Source organism: Biomphalaria glabrata, chromosome 10 (genome assembly GCF_947242115.1).
Source record: "Biomphalaria glabrata chromosome 10, xgBioGlab47.1, whole genome shotgun sequence".
NCBI classification, from domain to species: Eukaryota; Metazoa; Mollusca; class Gastropoda; family Planorbidae; genus Biomphalaria; species Biomphalaria glabrata.
Genome location: NC_074720.1, coordinates 40,042,585 through 40,062,856, shown reverse-complemented (window position 1 = coordinate 40,062,856; position 20,272 = coordinate 40,042,585). Strand labels below are relative to the sequence as shown.

General features: G+C 38.5%; 1 protein-coding gene across 1 annotated transcript in view; it reads left to right on the top strand.

Annotated features, from left to right (window-relative positions):
* LOC106062918 (uncharacterized) overlaps positions 1-17,932 on the top strand; it is a 66,316-nt gene extending 48,384 nt beyond the window's left edge. The window contains exons 12-15 of the mRNA XM_056044367.1: positions 3,792-3,897; positions 12,513-12,637; positions 14,354-14,383; positions 17,213-17,932. Of these exons, the coding sequence (XP_055900342.1) occupies positions 3,792-3,897; positions 12,513-12,637; positions 14,354-14,383; positions 17,213-17,295 (344 nt within the window). The 3' untranslated portion in view covers positions 17,296-17,932. The remainder of the gene's footprint in view (positions 1-3,791; positions 3,898-12,512; positions 12,638-14,353; positions 14,384-17,212) is intronic.
* The last annotated feature ends 2,340 nt before the right edge of the window (positions 17,933-20,272 follow it).

Below are 20,272 nucleotides of genomic sequence, written 5' to 3'. Positions count from 1 at the left end.
TCTGATTGTGTTATGTCTACACACAGAAAGAAACCTTTGGAAAAGTCTATTAGGGTATCGCAGTCAGTGGCGTAGCTAGGGTGGGGAGAGGAGGAGGGAGAAATGGATAATCCCCCCCCCCGGACCCCCATTTGAGGGGGGCCCCAAATGAGTGTTTTTTTTACATTAAAATTAAATATTACGCAAAATGCAGTGGTCAAGCATCCCCCCCCCCCCCCCAGGGTCCCCAAACGATGGAAAATTCCTAGCTCCATTAAAACACTGACCACTGAGAAGGATTTCACTCAGCGCACAGGCTTGGACCGGGAGATTTTCAGCCTTAGTCCTGTCAACGTATGAGACCATTACTGGGTTAGGTCTAACTTTTTTGCGTAGTACGGATCCTTGGAACTTGCCTGCTATTTAACGAGGCCTGATGCCGAGAACCACATTGGAATTTATTCATATTCTTTTTAAGACGTCGCCACGCATCGTGATTGTATTGCAATTGCTATTGCAGTTTACTAGTTCCAATGGAACGCTGTGGCAGTTGTTGGTTGTTGTTTTTTTGGTGGGGACTAGGATGTATTTAATTCCCCTCCTGATTCCATTGCAATGAATGCATTGATTTCCAGGCTCTCACGATACGCCGACAGGGACCAGTTTCGAAAAACGTTGTTCTTCCATCCGCTTTCCATCAAACGTAAGTTTCTACCGAAGCGCCTCGATTAGGACGGATTGAGTACATACAGAAACACCCCGGAGGCCATCTTGGTGACCTATATAATATTTGTTAGTGGAGGCGGGTATTTCGAGATGGGGGCTGGGCATGGTGGGGCGTGTGACAGTTGACCTCTGGGTGGCGGAGTGCATGCTTACGGGCACTACAGATCAGATTCTTTTTTTTTGTATGGTCTAGTCACAGTCTTATTCTTGTGGTTTTCTTTTTCTAGCATTGCTAATGCGTAGCTGCTAGGCGAAGTTGTCGAATGTTCTTACGTTCTTACCCTGTTCAGTGCTGGCCCTTATTGTCGCAATTTCCTCTCATTTGAAAAAAGAAAAAAAAAAAAAAGGCCTGCCTTTTGTATAAGCAATATGCAAGCATCATATGTAAATATTTACTACAAAATAAAAACTAGCAATATATTCCTATTTGAGAGTTAATGATGAATCTCGCACACGACGAGTCACGCTATATAGGCCTACACCGATAGTGATACATTGTAATATTTGTTCTTCTGTAATAAAGAGACATTTTTATTTAACGTTGTAACGTTTCTACCCAAGGGAGAGAAATCTCTAAAAATGCAATTAAGGCTGTAAGCATCGAGGTGTTGACTTCGTTAAGTCATTAAGTCACATGTCTGCATTTAATTTGTTCTTTCCATTCACATATGTGCTTCATAACTTCTGACTTTGGCTGCATGTCCACTTATTCAAATTATTTTTATTTTATGACAGAAAATATTTTCAAAGGTTGAGGCGAACAATTAACAAGGAGTTCGTATTTATGAACTATCGGGATCTACAATTTTTATTGCTTAGTCAGAAGGCTCAAGAAATATTACACATAGCAAAGTCTAGACTCTAGATAAAGAAAAAATGTAGATAAAGTAAAAGTTTAATAAATACTTGGACCCCCCTGGCAGTACTTCTGTCACAGGCGCTGCTTTCTGTCTTATAAGTCACTTTCATTTCTTGTATCGAAATAGATTTTTTTTTAAAAAAAGGTATATACATGTATTATTGGCTCGAGACATATCGTTAAGGGATGGCCTGAACACTGACCTGCGACGTCGCAACCTGTGGGCACTGACGTATGAACTGTGACGTGGCCACGAGCTATTGGTCTAAACTGACCTGTGATGTCGCAGCCTGTAGGTAGTTTAGATTAATAGATCGTTGCCACCTCACGGCTCTGACGTATGACCTATGACGTGGCAACGAGCTATTGGTCTAAACTGCCTACAGATTGTGACGTCGCTGCTCAGTGTTCAGGCCTTATAGAACGACTGGTCTCCATTCGCTACATCTACCGAGCAAATAAAAAGTGTGGGTGTGTTTTTTGGGTGTGAGTTTAGTCCCCTTGCGATCTATAGGGCAGATGATGTGAAGGTCATCTGTTTCTGTGGCCCAAGGTTAACGAGGGTGTCATGTGGCCAGCACAACGACCAACCGCCTTTACTTTTCCCCAACTAATGTCAGTGTGTGTGACAGACTTGAAAATATAAAACAAAAAAATGACCAGACCAACTTGACAGTGTCACTGATGGATGTCAAAGAATATGACAAACTGGACGCCCCGTGCACAAGACACTGGAGATTGGTTTGCATGTTTGTGTGTAAGAGAACACGCAGAAATGAAATATGAATATGACCAGAGAGAGACCGAGAGAGAGAGGGAGAGAGAGAGGGAGAGAGAAAGAGAGGGATAGGGGGAGAGGAAGAATGTGAGAGTAACCCGGTTAGAGAGAGAGAGGGAGAGACCGAGAGAGAGAGAAAGAGAGAGGGAGAGATCGAGAGAGAGAGAAAGAGAGAGGGAAATGTGAGGGGGAGAGAAAGAAAGTGAGAGTAACCCGGTTAGAGAGAGGAAAAGAAAGATAAAGTAAAAAAAAAATAAAAGGAGTGATAGAGAGAGAGAGAGAAAGGGAGAGACTAGAGAGAATAGAGAAAGAAATAATAACAGAGAGAGGAGAGAGAAATGGAGATAGAAAGAGAGAATGAGAGAGAGAGAGAGAGAGAGAGGGTAGAAGAAAGAGAAGGGAGAAAAAAAAAAGAGGCAGTGAGACAGTGACCGAGAGTCCACCTGACTTTAATAATAATAATAATAATAATCTTTATTATCCGTAAGGAAATTTGTCTTACAATTTGTGCATTACACCAAACAAAAAACATTATAACTATAAGAAACCAAAGTGTACATTCATACCAGACTCACTCATAATTTACATGTGACAAAGTTTATACCAGATTGTTCTTATTTAATGATTTGATTGCCAGGGGAACAAAAGAGTGTTTGTGTCTGTTTGTCTTTGCTATCGGTGTGTTGTATCTCTTTTGTGATGGTAAAATCACAAAATCCTGACACAAAGGGTGATTCTTTATTTCGAGGATCTTGTTAGCTTTTTTTATAGATGTTTGTCCCAAACAACTGCCCAAAGACGAGACTCCTGACGCAGCTCAATGGAAATAAAAGTACAGTCCACCGTAAGAAATAACCCGGGCTGAACATTCATATAGCGAGATGATATTAGAAAAGTCAAGTAACCAGATCCCAAAAAATCTAATTTAAAAGTTATGTCACTTAAAACCCAGAATTTAAATCACGTGTGATAAAAAGATATAGACTTTCATTGTCTTACAATTCAGCAGACGTGAAGATGGAACCACGTACACGCGTACTGAAATATACCACATAGAAGAAAACAAATTTTTACTCTGAAAGTTAATCACAGTAATCTTCTCTTTATTTACACTATGATTTACGAAGATCCCGTGTTCTTTAAGCAAAAAATACAGTAAGAGAGAAAAAGAAGATAAAGCAATATGAAGAAATGTGATGTCCTTATACTGGAACCTGAAAAAAAAAGCGTTAGAATAATAAAAGATTGAAGGTTATGAAAGATTTTGAAATTAATAAATGTGACTACTTGGACTAGGTCATAAGACCAGTGGCTGCTGCTGTACTGGTAAGTTAGAAATGGAGAAAAGATCGCGTGTGGAGCCCAAACAGACTAGGATATAGCTGAAGGTCAAGAAAACTAATTACTAAAATTAATCTTATTACGAAACCTGCTTTTATTCTTTTTCAGCAAATGTGAACAGCGCCGCACAAAGATGGAAACGGAAATGCCCAGCCTTAAAAGATTGCCACCAGAAAGTGTCACAAGGGCATCTGCCCAGGCACAGCCAGTGTAGGTAGGGCACTTTGAATTCTATGTTTGCTAAAGTACCTTCTCTGTAATCGAATATAATTACAGTCGGATTTTCACGAAGATAAACACGAAGACAGCTGACCATTTTCGTCTTAAAAAAAAAAAGATTACTTTCACGGCAGAAGTAGGTCAAGTTGGGATTATGTTGTTAATCATCAGTTCTGATTTTTCTTTGTTTTGTAATATCTATTTCATGTTTAACCTCCAAAGATTCAAGCTAAGCTGATCGATCTTCCGCATTGCAGACGACACGTTTAAATCACCGAATCAGACACCCCATTAGTAACGAACAATGCTGACTATTACTCCCTTAGATCACGTGAAAGGAAGCGGGCAGTGAGTTTTAAGGTCGCCTTGCCCCCGTACAAGGACAGCCCTAATGCCGGACACGAACCAGTTCTCTCTCTTTCGAATCCTTGTCCCGATCGTCCTTCATGCAGAACGCGACATTCGTCAAGAATGGGGTCTGTTGTTTCTACATCCTCGATGCAGTGGCGGCACCGTGTGTCGTAGTTCTCTCGAAACTGTACAAAGTGAGCACCAATTGGACAGTGACCGACTCGGAACTGGGCTAGGACGGCCTGCCCCGCACGATAATGTTGCCACGTTTAGATCGTCTGCCATCCCCTATCGTTTGCCATCCCCTATCGTCTGCCATCCCCTATCGTCTGCCATCCCCTATCGTCCGCCATCCCCTATCGTCTGCCATCCCCTATCGTCTGCCATCCCCTATCGTCCGCCATCCCCTATCGTCATCTGGAGGTCTGAGCAAGGACGTGATGATCTTCATTTCTGAAGGAACTTGTGAATCAAACAAACAACCTTGACATTGCATGAAATATTAAAATTAATAAGGGTCGAGTTCGATTGGGTAGGAAGTACTCCGCGTGGGTGAAACGAAATGGGGCAATAAACGTACACCCTAGCTGACGTCTGTAAATATACAATGTTACCTATTCACAGTCAACTGTTAAATTTTCACAGAAGTACTAAAAGTAGTGCAGTGCGTACCACAGAGTGAAGCCATTGTGGACAATTTCAGAAATCTTACATTTCTTAAGCACATTTTGTTGTGTCAGTTTGAATAAGAGTTTTGACACCACCTTGAACATTGTAAAAATATCAACAAACATCACAACATTTCTAAAAAAAAATTTTTTTTTTACTTTTCTGCTTTCATAACTCATTTGGATTTAATGTTTTTCTTTCTACTGTAAGCATATTCTTTTCTAAGTTAATTCTTTTATACGTGAATTCTTTCCTAAGTTAATTCTTTTATGACTTAATTCTTTTATGACTTAATTCTTTAATGAGTTAAATCTTTATGAGTTTATTCTTTTATGATCTAATTCTTTCCTGAGTTAATTCTTTCCTGAGTTAAATCTTAAATGAGCTAATTATTTTACAACGAAATTCTTTCTTGAACAAATTCTATTAGACTTACTAAGGAGATACAGATATTCTTACAAGGATAAGTATTTTACACCGATTTTAGAATTTGTTTTGTTTTGTTCTAAAAGGCTTATATAAACTCATTTTGTCTGTCTATCTGTCTGTCTGATAAAAAGTTTGAACATGTTTTTTCCCCATTTCCCATTCTCAGATCAAGTTGAAACTTTGCACAATTATTCAATGTACTTGGCAAGAATCAATTTTCAAAAAAAATAATCAGTTAGTTTATTAATTTTTGGTAAAATAATTATTTTGATATCGAAATAAGGGGAACAACTGCTTCTTAATGAGATATGTCTAAGTATATATGGATTTAACCCCCTTATTACGTTTTGACACGTTTTTTTTCTCCCACTTCCCATTCTCGGATCAAGTTGAACTTTTGCTGAATTATTCAGAGTCGATGACAATGCACGAATCAATCCAAAAATTAACAAATTATCTAATCAATTAGTACTTATTAATTAATTTTGTTTTATATAGGGATAAATGGCATTAATTAGCGGTTCTTTCCTTTTTTTAAGTAATCTTTTTTTTATTGCTTAATAACATGCTTTAGTTCATGTAGTTTGTTATGTAATTTCTCATAGGCTATTGGTTACATAATATTCGCATTAAGCATTAAACTTTTCTTTGTATTAGTTGCTATCATAATTTAATTTGTGGCTAATACTAGTTGAAATAATTTGCGGCCTGTATTGCTACATCCAAAAAGCAAATATTATTTCAACACGGTGGCTTCTCATTCTCGTAGATTGTCCATTGCTCTAGTCCACATCAATAAAAAACGAATTTGAACTAAAGCATGTTATGTCTATGCCTCCAATGTCAGGGGAAATGGGGGTTCGGGGGTAATGATCAGCTTGGTACTAAAACTAGTGTAATTGATGAGTTTTTTGATAATAGACTGTTGAACCTAGTACTAAACTACACCTGGGGCCTCCCAAGTTGATTGATTAAGCGAGATAGGAAATTGCTTTCTCTAAGAAGTAGGGGCGAAAAGAAAACAGAAAAATGTTTCCTGTCAATAATGACGAAGACTGTGAATTTATTGCATCCTCCCCTCTCTCCCTCTCTCTCTCTCTCTCTCTCTGTCTCTCTGTCTCTCCGTCTATCTCTCTCACTCTCTCTCTCTCTTCAAAAACAACAGGTTTTTTCTAGTAAAGAAAAGATCCCCTTTCAGACCTTGTGGTCTATAGAGCAGATGATGTAAATGTCATTTGTTTCTGTGGCCTACGGTTAACGAGAGTGTCATGTGGCCAGAACAGCGACCAACCGCCTTTACCTTTCCCCCAACTAATGCCAGGTACCCATTAGAGCTGGGTGGACTCAGAGGCGCCCAAAGATCCCGAAATTAAAAATTCCAGTTTTCACCAGGATTCGAACCCAAGTACTCTGGTTTGGAAGCCTCGCTTTTTACCGCTCAGCCACCGCACCTCTATATCTAGTAGGAACAAGAAAAACATTTTAAAAAATACTTATTTAAAAAATCATTTATTAAGTTTAATTGTATCAATTAGTTTGGATCAGTCGTGTAATTAAATTTTTGTATAGATGTAGACTGTAGGCTATCAATAATAAATCTGTGTGATTAGAAATAGTGTTACCAATTATTTGTATTTAGCACAATTTCATGCCTTTACCTTTCTCAATACGCGATCACTTGTCTCGGCCAGTTGGAAAGGGGTAGAAAGAGAGAGGGGGGGGGGAAGGAAGGGTGTATCTAGGTGATCGCTTTTTAAATCTATTTATTAAAAAAAAAGTGAGCGACCTGAATTCGAACTCGATCGCTAAGGCCTTCTAAGTCCAACACGCTAACCACTGTGCCAGGGTGCTGCTTATGAAAATAAAGTTTATAGTTAATTACTATTTTCTTGCTACAAACAGTAAAGGGGAATAATTCAACTTATACCACATAACAAAGAAATTAACAATAGTTAAATAACTATTGATTCTTGTTGTCAGGTGGGTTTCCAGATGAAGTTTTATGGGCTCCCCACCTTTGTGTGTAATGCTATGGTAATTGCCTCAATTTCGGCTTGGAAGTTTGATCAGTAATCGCCACAGGGTGCACTTATTTCAAAGTGTTTATTTTTGGGGAAGACCAGGAAGGCACCAAGACCAGCATTGATGGTGGCTTTGAAGGCCGATCCGTCGGTATATATATGGATAGCTGTTTTTGGATAGCTTTCAATTGTTTCGAGCGTGCCTACTTTGAGCTCCAGTGGATTATTCAGTATTTCAAGTGGCCACGCAGAACCAGCTAATAATATGAAGGAGTGCAATCACCATCAGATATTGTTGTCTTTACAGACTCCCAATCCACTCTGCAAGCACTTAAGAGCAGCACCTCAAACAGCCCAAGAGTGTTGACAACACTAATTGTGATAACCCATCAGATGATATCAAAATTAAATATCAGTATCACACTACACTGGATCCATGGACACATTGGCATTATGGGAAATGAAAAGGCAGATAAACTATCAAAGGCAGGATCATCTATGGAACAACCAGATGGACCTGTTAACTACCTCACCCTAAGGTCAATGTTAGTCAACAATCACAAAGAGGAGTGGCTCAAACAATGGGCATCAGGAAACACAGGCAGAGCCATGTACAAAGAAATGACTATGCCTAACAAACTGGACAGTATTAACTTCAGCCCCCGCAAAGAACAATCTACAATCTTCCAACTAAGAACAGGACACACACCACTATTAAATTATCACCTGAACAAAATAAACTCCACACAACTCCCCCTTTGCAGACACTGCGCCCACCCCTTTGAAACCGTAAACCATATCCTCTTTGAATGCCCCTCCCTAATCCACCTTAGGCAGACCCTACTTCCACTACAGCCCAACATAACCAACACCCTGTACGGCAGTGCTGAACAACTGAAGAAATCAGCACACTTTTTTTCATTGGCACAGTCTGCAAAAGAGCTTACAGCTCAGCAGCAATAAAGCTAACTAGAAGAAGAAGAAGAAATACTGCACTCATCCTTAGTCTGCGGAATCGATTACATTGTCCTCTACATGCCGAAAGCGTGAATAGAATCGATTATGTTAGATCTATAACTTCTGCAAGTTCTGTGTTATACCGAGAGATGGAGCTTACAATTTCTTGCCATACGATCACGTGACCCTGTGACGCAGCGGCTCATATAGTGTTTCACTGCAGTAGGTCGAGACTATTCGATATAGAAAGCCTGAATACTGACCCGCAACGTCACAACCTGTGGGCAGTTTAAACCAGTAGCTCGTTGCCACGTCGTACAGGTCTCGACTAGGTTACGCTATGTCCCACGACAAATTAGGACCAAGCGGGCTCTTTTAAGGGGATACAATAAAATGTGTTAACTAAAAATAGAAAAGATTAAAATTCTTTCATAATTCTACTCAAAACTATTGTAGGTCTACTGCTATCAAATGATATATTATTTATTTAATAAGAAATTGTAGACTACCAGTCTGCTGTAGTATAACATCAATTAAAGGAAGATAACTCTTTCAATAATCACTGAAGCGTTTCATTAAATGCCAGCGAGTTCGATTTTTAAATTGAGAAATTGCAATAATAATTTCAATGCTAAATATTTAAACAATGTTTTAAGTACTCTAACTCAATAAATTGTTTGATTTTCTTTTTGTTCAAATCTTCTTTCTATGTGTAATATTACGGTAAAGTAAAACTAGTTGAGATCCATGAATTAATGTTACGACCCGACAGCAAATTTCGCTTTTATAAGTAGCATAATTGAACCACTTTTTATAAATTTGTCACAGATACACTTTGATATTATCCCAATTTGTTAATTCTCCAATTACTAGTGTAACTGTTTTAACAGATCAGAAAGCTTCTAATGAAATAGGATGTGGAAAAGAATAGAATTGTTTTAACTAATTATGTTTTTTTTTTTGTTTAAATAATTCTGTTTGGAAAAGTTGATTTGATGCACAATTTTTCAACATTATTTTAAAGGACATTGTTATCATCTTCTGAAATTTTAGCCCGAGCCAGCCAGGAAAACCAGTGACTTGGCAGAATTTAAGTCATTGGTTAACATGCATCTTCTTTTTTTAAACAACGTCTGTATTTTATAAGAGAAGATCTAAACGAAAGGGCTTCAAAAACTTGTAGTCGATGTGAAACAGTCAGGACTTTGTCTTTTGTTGTCCAGAGCATTGGATACATTATGGCTAGGGTTAGCAGACGTCTTTCAAAAAGAGAACATGAACCATGGGACTTTTTTTGGGGGGAGGGGGGGTGAGAGATCCGTCTGGCAGGCAATGTCTCTTTCTTACTTTAGTTGCACATTAACAATTAGTAGAATTTCAAGACTACCAAGGCTTCAAGGAAATGTCTGTCTACACTTAAAAAGAAGCAGCGATGTTACTTGGTTTCATGTGTTACGTTAAGTTAGGGCCCTAGATCTAGTTGTTTGGTTGTCTTTTTCTTTTTTTTTTCACGCATTTGCATAACGTGCATTGTCCATGCAGTTCTTGTCAGGCATATTACACCACTGCAATACAAGACATTTAGTACTTGCTTTAGTTAGGGACCCCTTTACATCATCTACCCGATAATTATATTAAATGTTTTTTTTTGGTTATCTGATGTGGCCCATAATGTATTCTGATGTGGCCCATATTGTATTCTGATGTGGCCCATATTGTATTCTGATGAGGTCCATATTGCAGTCTGATGTGGGCAATATTGTAGTCTGATGTGGCGCATATTGTAGTCAGATGTGGTCCATATTGTATTCTGATGTGGTCTATATTATATTCTGATGTGGTCCATATTGCAGTCTGATGTGGTCCATATTGCAGTCTGATGTGGTCCATATTGTATTCTGATGTGGCCCATATTGTATTCTGATGTGGGCAATATTGCAGTCTGGGGAGCCCATATTGTATTCTGATGTGGCCCATATTGTAGTCTGATGTGGTCCATATTGTATTCTGATGTGGCCCATATTGTATTCTGATGAGGTCCATATTGCAGTCTGATGTGGGCAATATTGCAGTCTGATGTGGTCCATATTGCAGTCTGATGTGGTCCATATTGTATTCTGATGTGGCCCATATTGTATTCTAATGTGGGCAATATTGCAGTCTGGGGAGCCCATATTGTATTCTGATGTTGCCCATATTGTAGTCTGATGAGGTCCATATTGCAGTCTGATGTGGGCAATATTGTAGTCTGATGTGGCGCATATTGTAGTCTGATGTGGTCCATTTTGTATTCTGATGTGGTCTATATTATATTCTGATGTGGTCCATATTGCAGTCTGATGTGGTCCATATTGCAGTCTGATATAGTCCATATTGCAGTCTGATATGGTCCATATTGCAGTATGATGTGGTTCATATTTCACACACAAAAAAAAAAGAAGTATTCAATTGGGACATTTGGCTATTATTTGATGTTCTTTCTAAAAGTGCAAGTCATTATGGTGCATCGCTAGATCTTGAGAAAGTAAAAAGTAAAATTCCCCTTTCAAACCTTGCCATCTATAGGGCAGATGATGTTAAGGTCATCTGTTTCTTCGGCCAACGTTTAACGAGCAGGGTTTCATGTGCCCAGCACAATGACCAACCGCCATTACTTTTCCCAACTAAAGTCAGGTGCTCATTTGAGCTGGGGGAACTCAAGGGCGCCCTAAAAACTTCGGATTTTCAAATCCCGGATTTTCAAATCCCATTCTTCACCGAGATTCAGCCACCACGCGCCCCCTCCCCTCCCCCAATCGTTAGGTCATTGCGAGTCAATCTTGTATGACGAATGGTACACAGAATAAAATATCCTTGTATTTGGGCAAGAGCCTTTTAATGAAGCGTCCTGAAGTTTCTCGCTTACCTTCTGGTTAAAACACAAACTCATAAAGAACAGAAATACGACATTATTCCCCCCCCCCCCAAATCATCTCCACGGTGGCTGAACGGTAATGCGCTTGGCTACCGAACCGAGGTCCTGGGTTCGAATCCTAGTGAAGATTAGGACTTTTAACTTCGGATATTTGGGCGCTGAGTCCATCCAGCTCTTTTGGGTACCTGACATTAGTTGTGGGAAAAGTAAAGACGTTGGTCGTTGTGCTGGCCATATAACACCCTCGTTAACTCTGGGCCACAGAAACAGATGACCTTTACATCATCTGCCCTCTAGATCGCCAGGACTGAAAGGGAAATTCACTGTCCTTTTATCTCCGTAAGATGGTGTTTGTATTTTAAAGCTGTTTACAAGGAACCTGTTTTAGCTCTTCGCGATTTTTTTTATTTTGCTTTTTCAAAAGCTGTTTGTCTGTCTGGGTAGAATTCTTGTACACGTTATTTCTCCCACCTCCTATTCTTGGATGAAATGGAAACTTTACACAATTATTCATTATTGATGACAACATGCATCATTCAAAACGTTAAACAGTTAGTCCAAATCAAACAGTTTTGTTATATTTAGAAAATGTACTAAGCTTGTTTAAAGAATAAAACCGCTCGCTTAAGATTTTTAGCTGACAATGGTCCATAAAACCTGTTATTTTTATGAGTACTTGAAAAGCTCAATGGCTAGCTCGTCGGCCTTCCCTTATCTGCTAGTTTGAGATTGGAAACATGTTTTGAAATTTCTTCTCCAAAGTTTTTTTTTTCTTTGAGTCATGTGCGATGCCCAGCACTAATTGGAGGCCCCTAGGCGACTGCCTAGTTTACATGTGCCTAAGGCAGGCCCTGATATTGCTAACGTTGAAGAAGAATAGACCTGAATCTCAATGTAGGGTTTTGTCCTTCATTGAGTTTGACACCTAGACTAAATTCGAGCCAAACATAACCATATAACTCATAATAATTCAAATATGATTCAGTGTCGTAGCCTGGGATTTCTCCTCAAATACTCTATAACCTTACTTTTAAGGTTGTCCTGATTTGTAAGGCTTTGTCCTTTCTGTCATCTCAGGGGCGTGTCTGGTAAACCTAAGTATGACTCAATTTGGGTTCAGTCTCATTCAACTTACCTGAACCCACTCCTTGCTACGCCGCTCTACGTATCTAGACCCTGACCTCAATCTGAAAATCTGATGTAAGAGCTATAATCATGTCCGCTCAGGATAATACGTCATTTCTCTTTTTTTCCCCCCCTGTATTTCAGAAATATCAAAGAGCAGCTTCTATGTCAAGTTGACCTGATATGTAACTGCAGAGCAGAAGACCAGCACAAGTTCTGGGAGACAACAGGAAGTCTGCTGTACTTACACAATGTCACGTGTAAAGAAGGTAAGAACAATCACCCAGGAACGCGACCTATGGCCGACCCCTTAATGCCGTGTTATCCGTCGCATTGAAACTGCTCCTCACAGAACATAATGAGGCTGTAGTGGCTGTAGAGGCTCATTTCCATCTGACCCAACGATTTTTACAAAGCTTATATCTACTAACTCTGTCTGTCTGGTAAAATGTTTGTACCTGTTCCCACAACCATTTTTGGATCAAGATGAAACTTTGCACAACTATTCGTAGGCATAGACAAGACAAGAATGAATAAAAAAAATTAACCAATTTATCAATTAATTACTGGAAATTTATTATTTTATTTGATAAAAATTAATCCTTCAGTATTCACAGATACTGCTAAATAGGTTATTTCTGCCACCCACATTCTCGGATCAAGTTGAAACTAAAAACAATTAGAGTTATTGTACCTAGCAAAACATGAATACATAAAATTGACCGATGAGCCAATTAATTATTTGGTAATTAATTATTTTGTTTGATATCGAAAGAGGGAAAAATAACTTCAACATTTCTAATCGATATTGTTATAAGTTTGGAGTTCTTTCCCCATAGATCATCTTTGTTTAAATAAAATACTTTGCATGTTGTTCTGTAACTTTGTCCTTTTTGTCTGTCCGTTACGTTTAGATACGACAAAAACGCTATAAAAATCTGATTTCTCCATTGCAGTTATCAACTTTAGGTATTTGTGAAATGAATACTATGTCATTGAAAATGAAAATAATGTACGATATATTTTCCTAGTTGCTTCAGCTGATTTTGAAAGCTTTTAAAAAACGAAACATGCACATTGTACATTGTTGGCCTCCTTCAGTCGTAACGACTATGATTCACCTCGTTACACACTTTTTCATGTGTCTGTTTTGGAGAGACACTCCCGTCCACATATATCGCAGGTTAAGGTGGCTTTCGCTTTGGTGGTAGAGTTTTCGATTGGTAAGCTTTTCGTCCAGAGCTGAGGCCCATGCTTTTTTTTTTCACTGTCCATAGATTTCTTGGTCACCATCATTGTATACTATAAAGCAAGATCTCAACAACAGACTTGGGATATCACTAATGAGATTGATTTCAAAACTACCGTTTCATGCAATATTTTCTGTAGCAGCCGTTAAATTTTGAGTTCTTATCTTATATATTACTATAATATTACAGACGTTACTTCTAAAAAGAAGATAATTACGTCCTAAGAATTGCATGTTTCAAGCTAGTGCACGTTAATCAATGAGTAATGACACTAGGAAAGAAGGAAAACTTGTATGAATTTCTTCTAGCGTATGGAATAAGAAATGTGCCTCTATCTTTGTGTCTTTCTGAGTATTTCATTAGGTTTTGGTTTTCTTTTTGTAAGTTATGGTTTAGTGTCTTATGTATTATAGCCAATTTACTTTTTATTCTTCTGTCCTGAAGTGTCTCCAAATTTAGTGATTTAACTAATGGTGTTACTTTAATCAAAATCATGAGCTGAGACTCCATCTGTCATTAACAACTTGATAGCTATGGTGTCCAGGCTCAATTGTCTAGATGCCACAACTTTAATTTTAACACGAGAAACCTGCTTCAAAAATCCAATTCATGTTTTATATCTTCGGCAAAGAATTATGAAGCTAAAAAACTCAACATTCTCATAACATTCATTCATTTAGTTCACATTTGAACTTTGACGTATCAATTTGTTTGATTTTATCTCCTCTCTTTCAGAAGTGTTTGTAGATAGAACAGTTTGTAAAGGTGAGTTTATTTTCATACATACGTTTGTTAAAGGTGAATTAATTAATAGTTGTTTAGAGCAGTCTGTAAAGGTGAATTCATGTTGATACATCTGTTTGTTAAGGTGAGTTGATTGATAGTTGATTAGACAAGTCTGTAAAGGTGAGTTGATTAATAGTTTTTTAGTGAAGTATGTAAAAGTGAGTTGATAGTTGATTAGACAACTCTGTAAAGGTGAGTTAATCGATATCTGACATTTTAGCTTAAAGACGACAAGTTTTCACTGGTAATGAATTTTTTGACACCTAATGCGCTAAGACATGATCTAGATAAATTCGGACTTCAAAATGAAAGTAAAATGTAAAACTATTCTTTACTTTGTACTTTATGGACTAAAAAAAAAGCTTCACTAAATCTTTAAAATAAAGCAATAATTAATTGACAATATAAATGAAATCTCTTGAATTGAAAAGCTCTAGCTAGTCTAATGTTGTGGCTGTTTGACATTGGGCAGTAAACAACAGACAAAATAATCCCTGAGGGAACAAACAAATGAAGTTTATTTTTTCTCATTAAAATAACATAGGCATGCGAACAAACAAGAGCATGCATTTAAAAACAAATATTTAAAAATAGAAAACATTGTTGGACCGATGAAAGGAATGGACGTATGATATACCAACAAATGAACGTCCCGAGTTTGAACCCTGCCCGCTGTCCTCTCCTGTCGTCTTGGGCTAGGATGTACACACACTTTTTTTTCCTAAAAGGTTGTTTTTTTTTTTTTTTTTTTTTTAATTATTTTAAAAAGCTGCCGACAACACTGTATTTACTTACTGATAGGTTGGGTTAAAGGTTTAATTTGGTGAGTTGATGTGTTTCACTGGCGGATGCAGGGGGGGGGGCGGTAGGGGCGATCGCCCCCCCACTCGGCTGACCCCCCCCCCCCCCCCCCGAAGGGGGGACGGACGAATTATAGTATAGAATTCACACAATTTGTATGCGAATTTATTACTTATGTTAATAATATATACTAATTATTTATATTTCAAACTATTTTTAGATTATTTCGCCCCCCCCTTCTAGTATTTTGGCCGATTTGGTAGGGTCTGGAGGGGGCGATGGCATCAATCCGCCCCCCCCCCCCCTCCACCATAAACTTTCGAGTGGGGGGGGCGGTCTTATTTATTGGTAGAAATCACAGCTTGCTAACAGAATCAATTAGATATATATATGATTAAAACTTGTTATTGGTATTTTAACCGGTCTTTATATTATGTCGTTCACCTGTTGGCCGATTGGAAGGGGAGGAGCGAATACCTCTACTGCCCTTCCCATCTAAACCCTTAGAGTGGGGGGGGGGCGGTCCTACTTTTATGGAGAAATCATAGTATGTGAACAAAATTAGTCGAATATCTATATAATATAAACAGGTGGAAGTGCGATACATGCAATCCCCTTCCCCCCATCGGACAAATCAATACTTTTTCTTTTTGTATTATAGTAAGAAATTACAAAGTTTAAAAAATCTATCACTAATAATTTATATATGCTATAAAGTAAATTCTTATATCGAGTCGCCCAACCCCTATTCTTTAATGCAAAATGCAATCATTAGCAGAAATTATAAAAAGGAGCGAGGATTAATCGTTTTCATTTTACCGCCCTTCCCCTTTCCAGACAGAGTTTGTGTAATTTCACATGAATTTATCATAACTATTTTAAGAAAGACTTTGCTTTGGAAAAGTTATAATTCAAACGAAATTTTTCAATATAACAGTCACGGTTGAGATTAGTTCAAAAGCCAGATAATCTTTTCCTAGTCAACTTTTTCCAACCTTTACTCTATCTCATATTTTTCTAGTTAAATAAATTTAGGACTATAACTCACAATTTATGCTGAAATTTTATTGAATATTATTAATCGAATTATTTTTTTTCGGCGGCGATCCTGAAAACCTTAATCTAAATATGTGAGGTATCTTATCTTTTCAAAGAACAAATCGGTTTTATTTATTTAAAATGCAAGAAAACGCTTTTGGCGTCGGGGCTTCGCCCGAATCCCACAGATAAATAATGAGCTGTAGATGTCAGGAGAATGCGTTTCAGCCGTGAAAAATACAAGAAAACGCTTTTGGCGTCGGGGCTTCGCCCCGAATCCCACTGATAAATAATGAGCTGTAGATGTCAGGAGGATGCGTTTCTGCAGAGAAAAATGCAAGAAAACGCTTTTGGGCGTTGGGGCTTCGCCCCAAACCCCACTGAAGAAGCTTCAAGCGCTCTCCTAGACCCCCAAGCTTGCAAGAGAAAGACTGTTTTTTTTCTGTTTTTTTCGCCGAAGATTGAGAAACAGTCTTATTTTATTCTCATATATCGAATATATATATATATATATATGATGTACGCACGTTTATGCATAGGGTTAGGGTTTACTGGGCGTTAGGGTTAGGGTTTGGAAAAAAATCGCCCCCCCCCCACTCCGAAGTTCTGGATCCGCCAGTGATGTGTTTGGGCTAAAGGTTTAATTTGGTGAATTGATGTGTTTGGGCTAAAGGTTTAATTTGGTGAGTTGATGTGTTTGGGTTAAAGGTTTAATTTGGTGAGTTGATGTGTTTGGGTTAAAGGTTTAATTTGGTGAGTTGATGTGTTTTGGTTAATGTTTAATTTGGTGAGTTTTTGCGTTTCTGGTATAAAAGCGTTGATTGTGGATTCTAAATGCTATAACTTTTGTACCAAGAGAGATGTGTGTGTCTGTGTGTGCGTGTGTTGTGAAAGAGTCTAGTAATCTGTATGTATAATAATAAATGCACGATTGCAGGCCTACACATTTTTTTCCCGATTATCTTCCAGGTTTCAAAACGTATCCAGGGTTATGGTTGATACTTGGCGCCCTTTTTCTACTGACCACAAGACACGCACGTGGCTGCGACTGACAATGAGATGACGTCATCGAAATCTGTTGCTAAAACGTTGTTATCACAGTCTGTTGTTTTACATTGACCTCGCTTTCACTTTGGAATATGTTAATTTCTTGTTTTACATTGACCTCGCTTTCACTTTGGAATATGTTAATTTCTTGTTTTACATTGACCTCGCTTTCACTTAGGAATATGTTAATTTCTTGTTTTTTATACTTTTACACCATATTGTATATGTTTGACTTCAGATGTGATGTAACACTGTTACTGTAACTTTTATTTTTACGTTGATGATTTGGGAACGTTATATATATATAGCATCTGCTCTTTCAATTAGGCGCTACATAAAGAATAGGCCTATGTTTCCAACAGAGCCTGCTTCAACTTTCTAAATTTCCGGTAATGATTCCTCGGCAGGTGCGTTCTGGGTATCAAAACCGGCCCTGGCATTGCCAAACGATCCGGCGACGAATTGCGTGCCATCAGTGGCGTGGCTAGGGTGGGGGGAGTCCAAATTTGAAAATTCCCCCGGTCTCCACTTGAGGGGGGCACCCTAATGAGTGTCCGAAGTTTGTTTTTACATTAAATATTACGCCGTGTCATGATGACGAATGTCAAAATGCAGGGTCCCCCACAGAGGCCAAGCCCCCCCCCCCCCCCCACCCCCCGAGGCCCCAAAATCCTTAGCTACGCCAAAGCGTGCGATGTGATGATAAGCTTCCATTCGTACTTGTTCGCAATATAAGTAAAAATGTGATAATGCATCGAAAACGGAATTCACGCATGAGTGGTTTTATTTATTTTAACGCTTCTCTACATGTAGGCAGACTATAAGTAATCTTAATTCACACAATGACAACCTTAATTAGTTTGAATTAATTGATCACACATAACGCAAATGACAAATTTCTACATTACATTGTGAGATTGAGGCCCCTTATGTTGTTTGAATTAATCACTTAGTTTGTAGTTTCCTCTTTAACACCTTGCGACCTAAAGAGCAGACGATGTCAAGGTCATCTGTTTCTGTGGCCCGCGGTTATCGGGGGTGTCATGTGGCCAGCACAACGGCCAAACGCCTTTACATTTCCCCAACTAATATCAGGTATACATTAAAGCTGGGTACACTGAGAGGCGCCCTAAAGGTCTCGTAATTTAAAAAAATCCCAGTCTTCGAACCCAGGAGCCCTTGGTTCGGAAGCCAAGCGCTTTCTCACACAGCCACCTCGCCTCCTGCTTAGAATGTGCAAGTCTTTAAGTGACCTGCCAGCAGGCGGCTCCCGAACGAGACAGCTGGTGTCTCTTGCAGTGGATACACAAAAGAAAATCCACTGCCGATGACAGGCGAAGACGGCGAATAGATGCCCTAAATCGATCCCCACTGGATAAAGGTTAAACCTGCACTGGGTGTGGCAAAATATGTAGGTTGCAGCTGGGACTGCGTAGCCACGTGGCATACGATCCTCCTCATCAATCTTGGGACTCAAAGAAAAGCCTTATTATTATTATTTGCATGCAATGCACAAGGAAATATAACTTCAAAGAGTAGATATCTGCAATTATATTACTACAGTCGTGCCCTATGTAAACGAAATGTATGAAACTCTTTTAGCATATTACTACAGAACAACGGCGCCTGGTGATTACAGACCTGTGACCGCAGCTGTGTACCCAGGATTGGCCTCTTTAGTCACACAAGAAGTTGCGAACGGTAAAGATCGTCTCTCTAGACGTAAAGTGCCACAGACAGACCATAAAAGCGGCCCCATTTATCATCGGCCTATTTGGCAGCCGGGCTACCTGGAATTAGTCCAAACACCCCTCTTGCCAGTCCGCCCCTGTTCTCAGGCCTGTAACTTAGCCTTAAACTTTGAAAAAAAAAATATGGGTTATACTTTTATATACTTTTAAACATTCAGTCGGCAGTTAAAAAAAAATAGAGATGCTAAAAATAGACACATTTTTTTCCCCTATGCGCCAGAACTTCTGTCTCCATTAAGCACAAGGGAGAGCATTGAGTAATTAATCCTGTTCATCCAGCAATTAATGAATACATGACAAACTGTTAGGGAGTAAAAGTGATTGTGTTGGCCACATGACACCCTCGTTTAACCGTTGAGCACAGAAAGATGTGAACTTGATCTCAAGGGGCCGTTTGTTCTCAAAGAAATATTTTTGTTTGTCTCGTAGATAGACTCGGGTTTAAAATTCATAAAATCTTTTTATATATTACATTTTAATTTCACGCTATTTTTGAATAATCATGAAATTTAAAACTATTTATGACCTTTCAACGCTGATATAGATTTCTATTACGTAATTATTTGTAAATTAAAACCTAGAAATGATTAAAACAAAATCCGGAAGCCATCACCTTGATGGAATATCTTCTTCTTCTTCTTCATTATTATATCAAGTTGTAAGGTCTAGATGGCCTATCCTATTTGTACCATAAACTGCAAATTAATTTCCATATCAAGCAGTTGTTCTATTGTGATCTTCTTATGTCATTATTTCGTTTAGGCCTCTTAAAAAGTAAGATGCAATCCAAGGGCATGTTTCCCATGTTCCGATTTTCTGGAACATGTATTGTCCCTTTCTGTTTTGCCCTGTTTCGCGAGTTTCAATTGTCTGGAACATGTATTGTCTCATTCTGTTCTGCCCTGTATGGAGGTGAAGAATTATTCATTGATCGTATCGGGAAAGCTTGTAGTTAAATTGTGTAAAGTTCACAGTCCTTTTTCACTGGCAAGATTTCTAAGGTTTCACTAGATTCACTGAACAATGCCAGTGCTAATAAGTGCCTGAATTCTGAGGTACAAATGATTCTGTAACAGAACTGGCATCACACATGATACCGAAGATAAAGGATAAGAGCAGTTTTTCACGCAACCAAGCAAACCCTGTTGCGACCTGCATATTTTGCCATATTTAATGCAGACAAAGCACGAATAATTTTATATGATAATATACAAAAGGTGTCTCTTTTAAA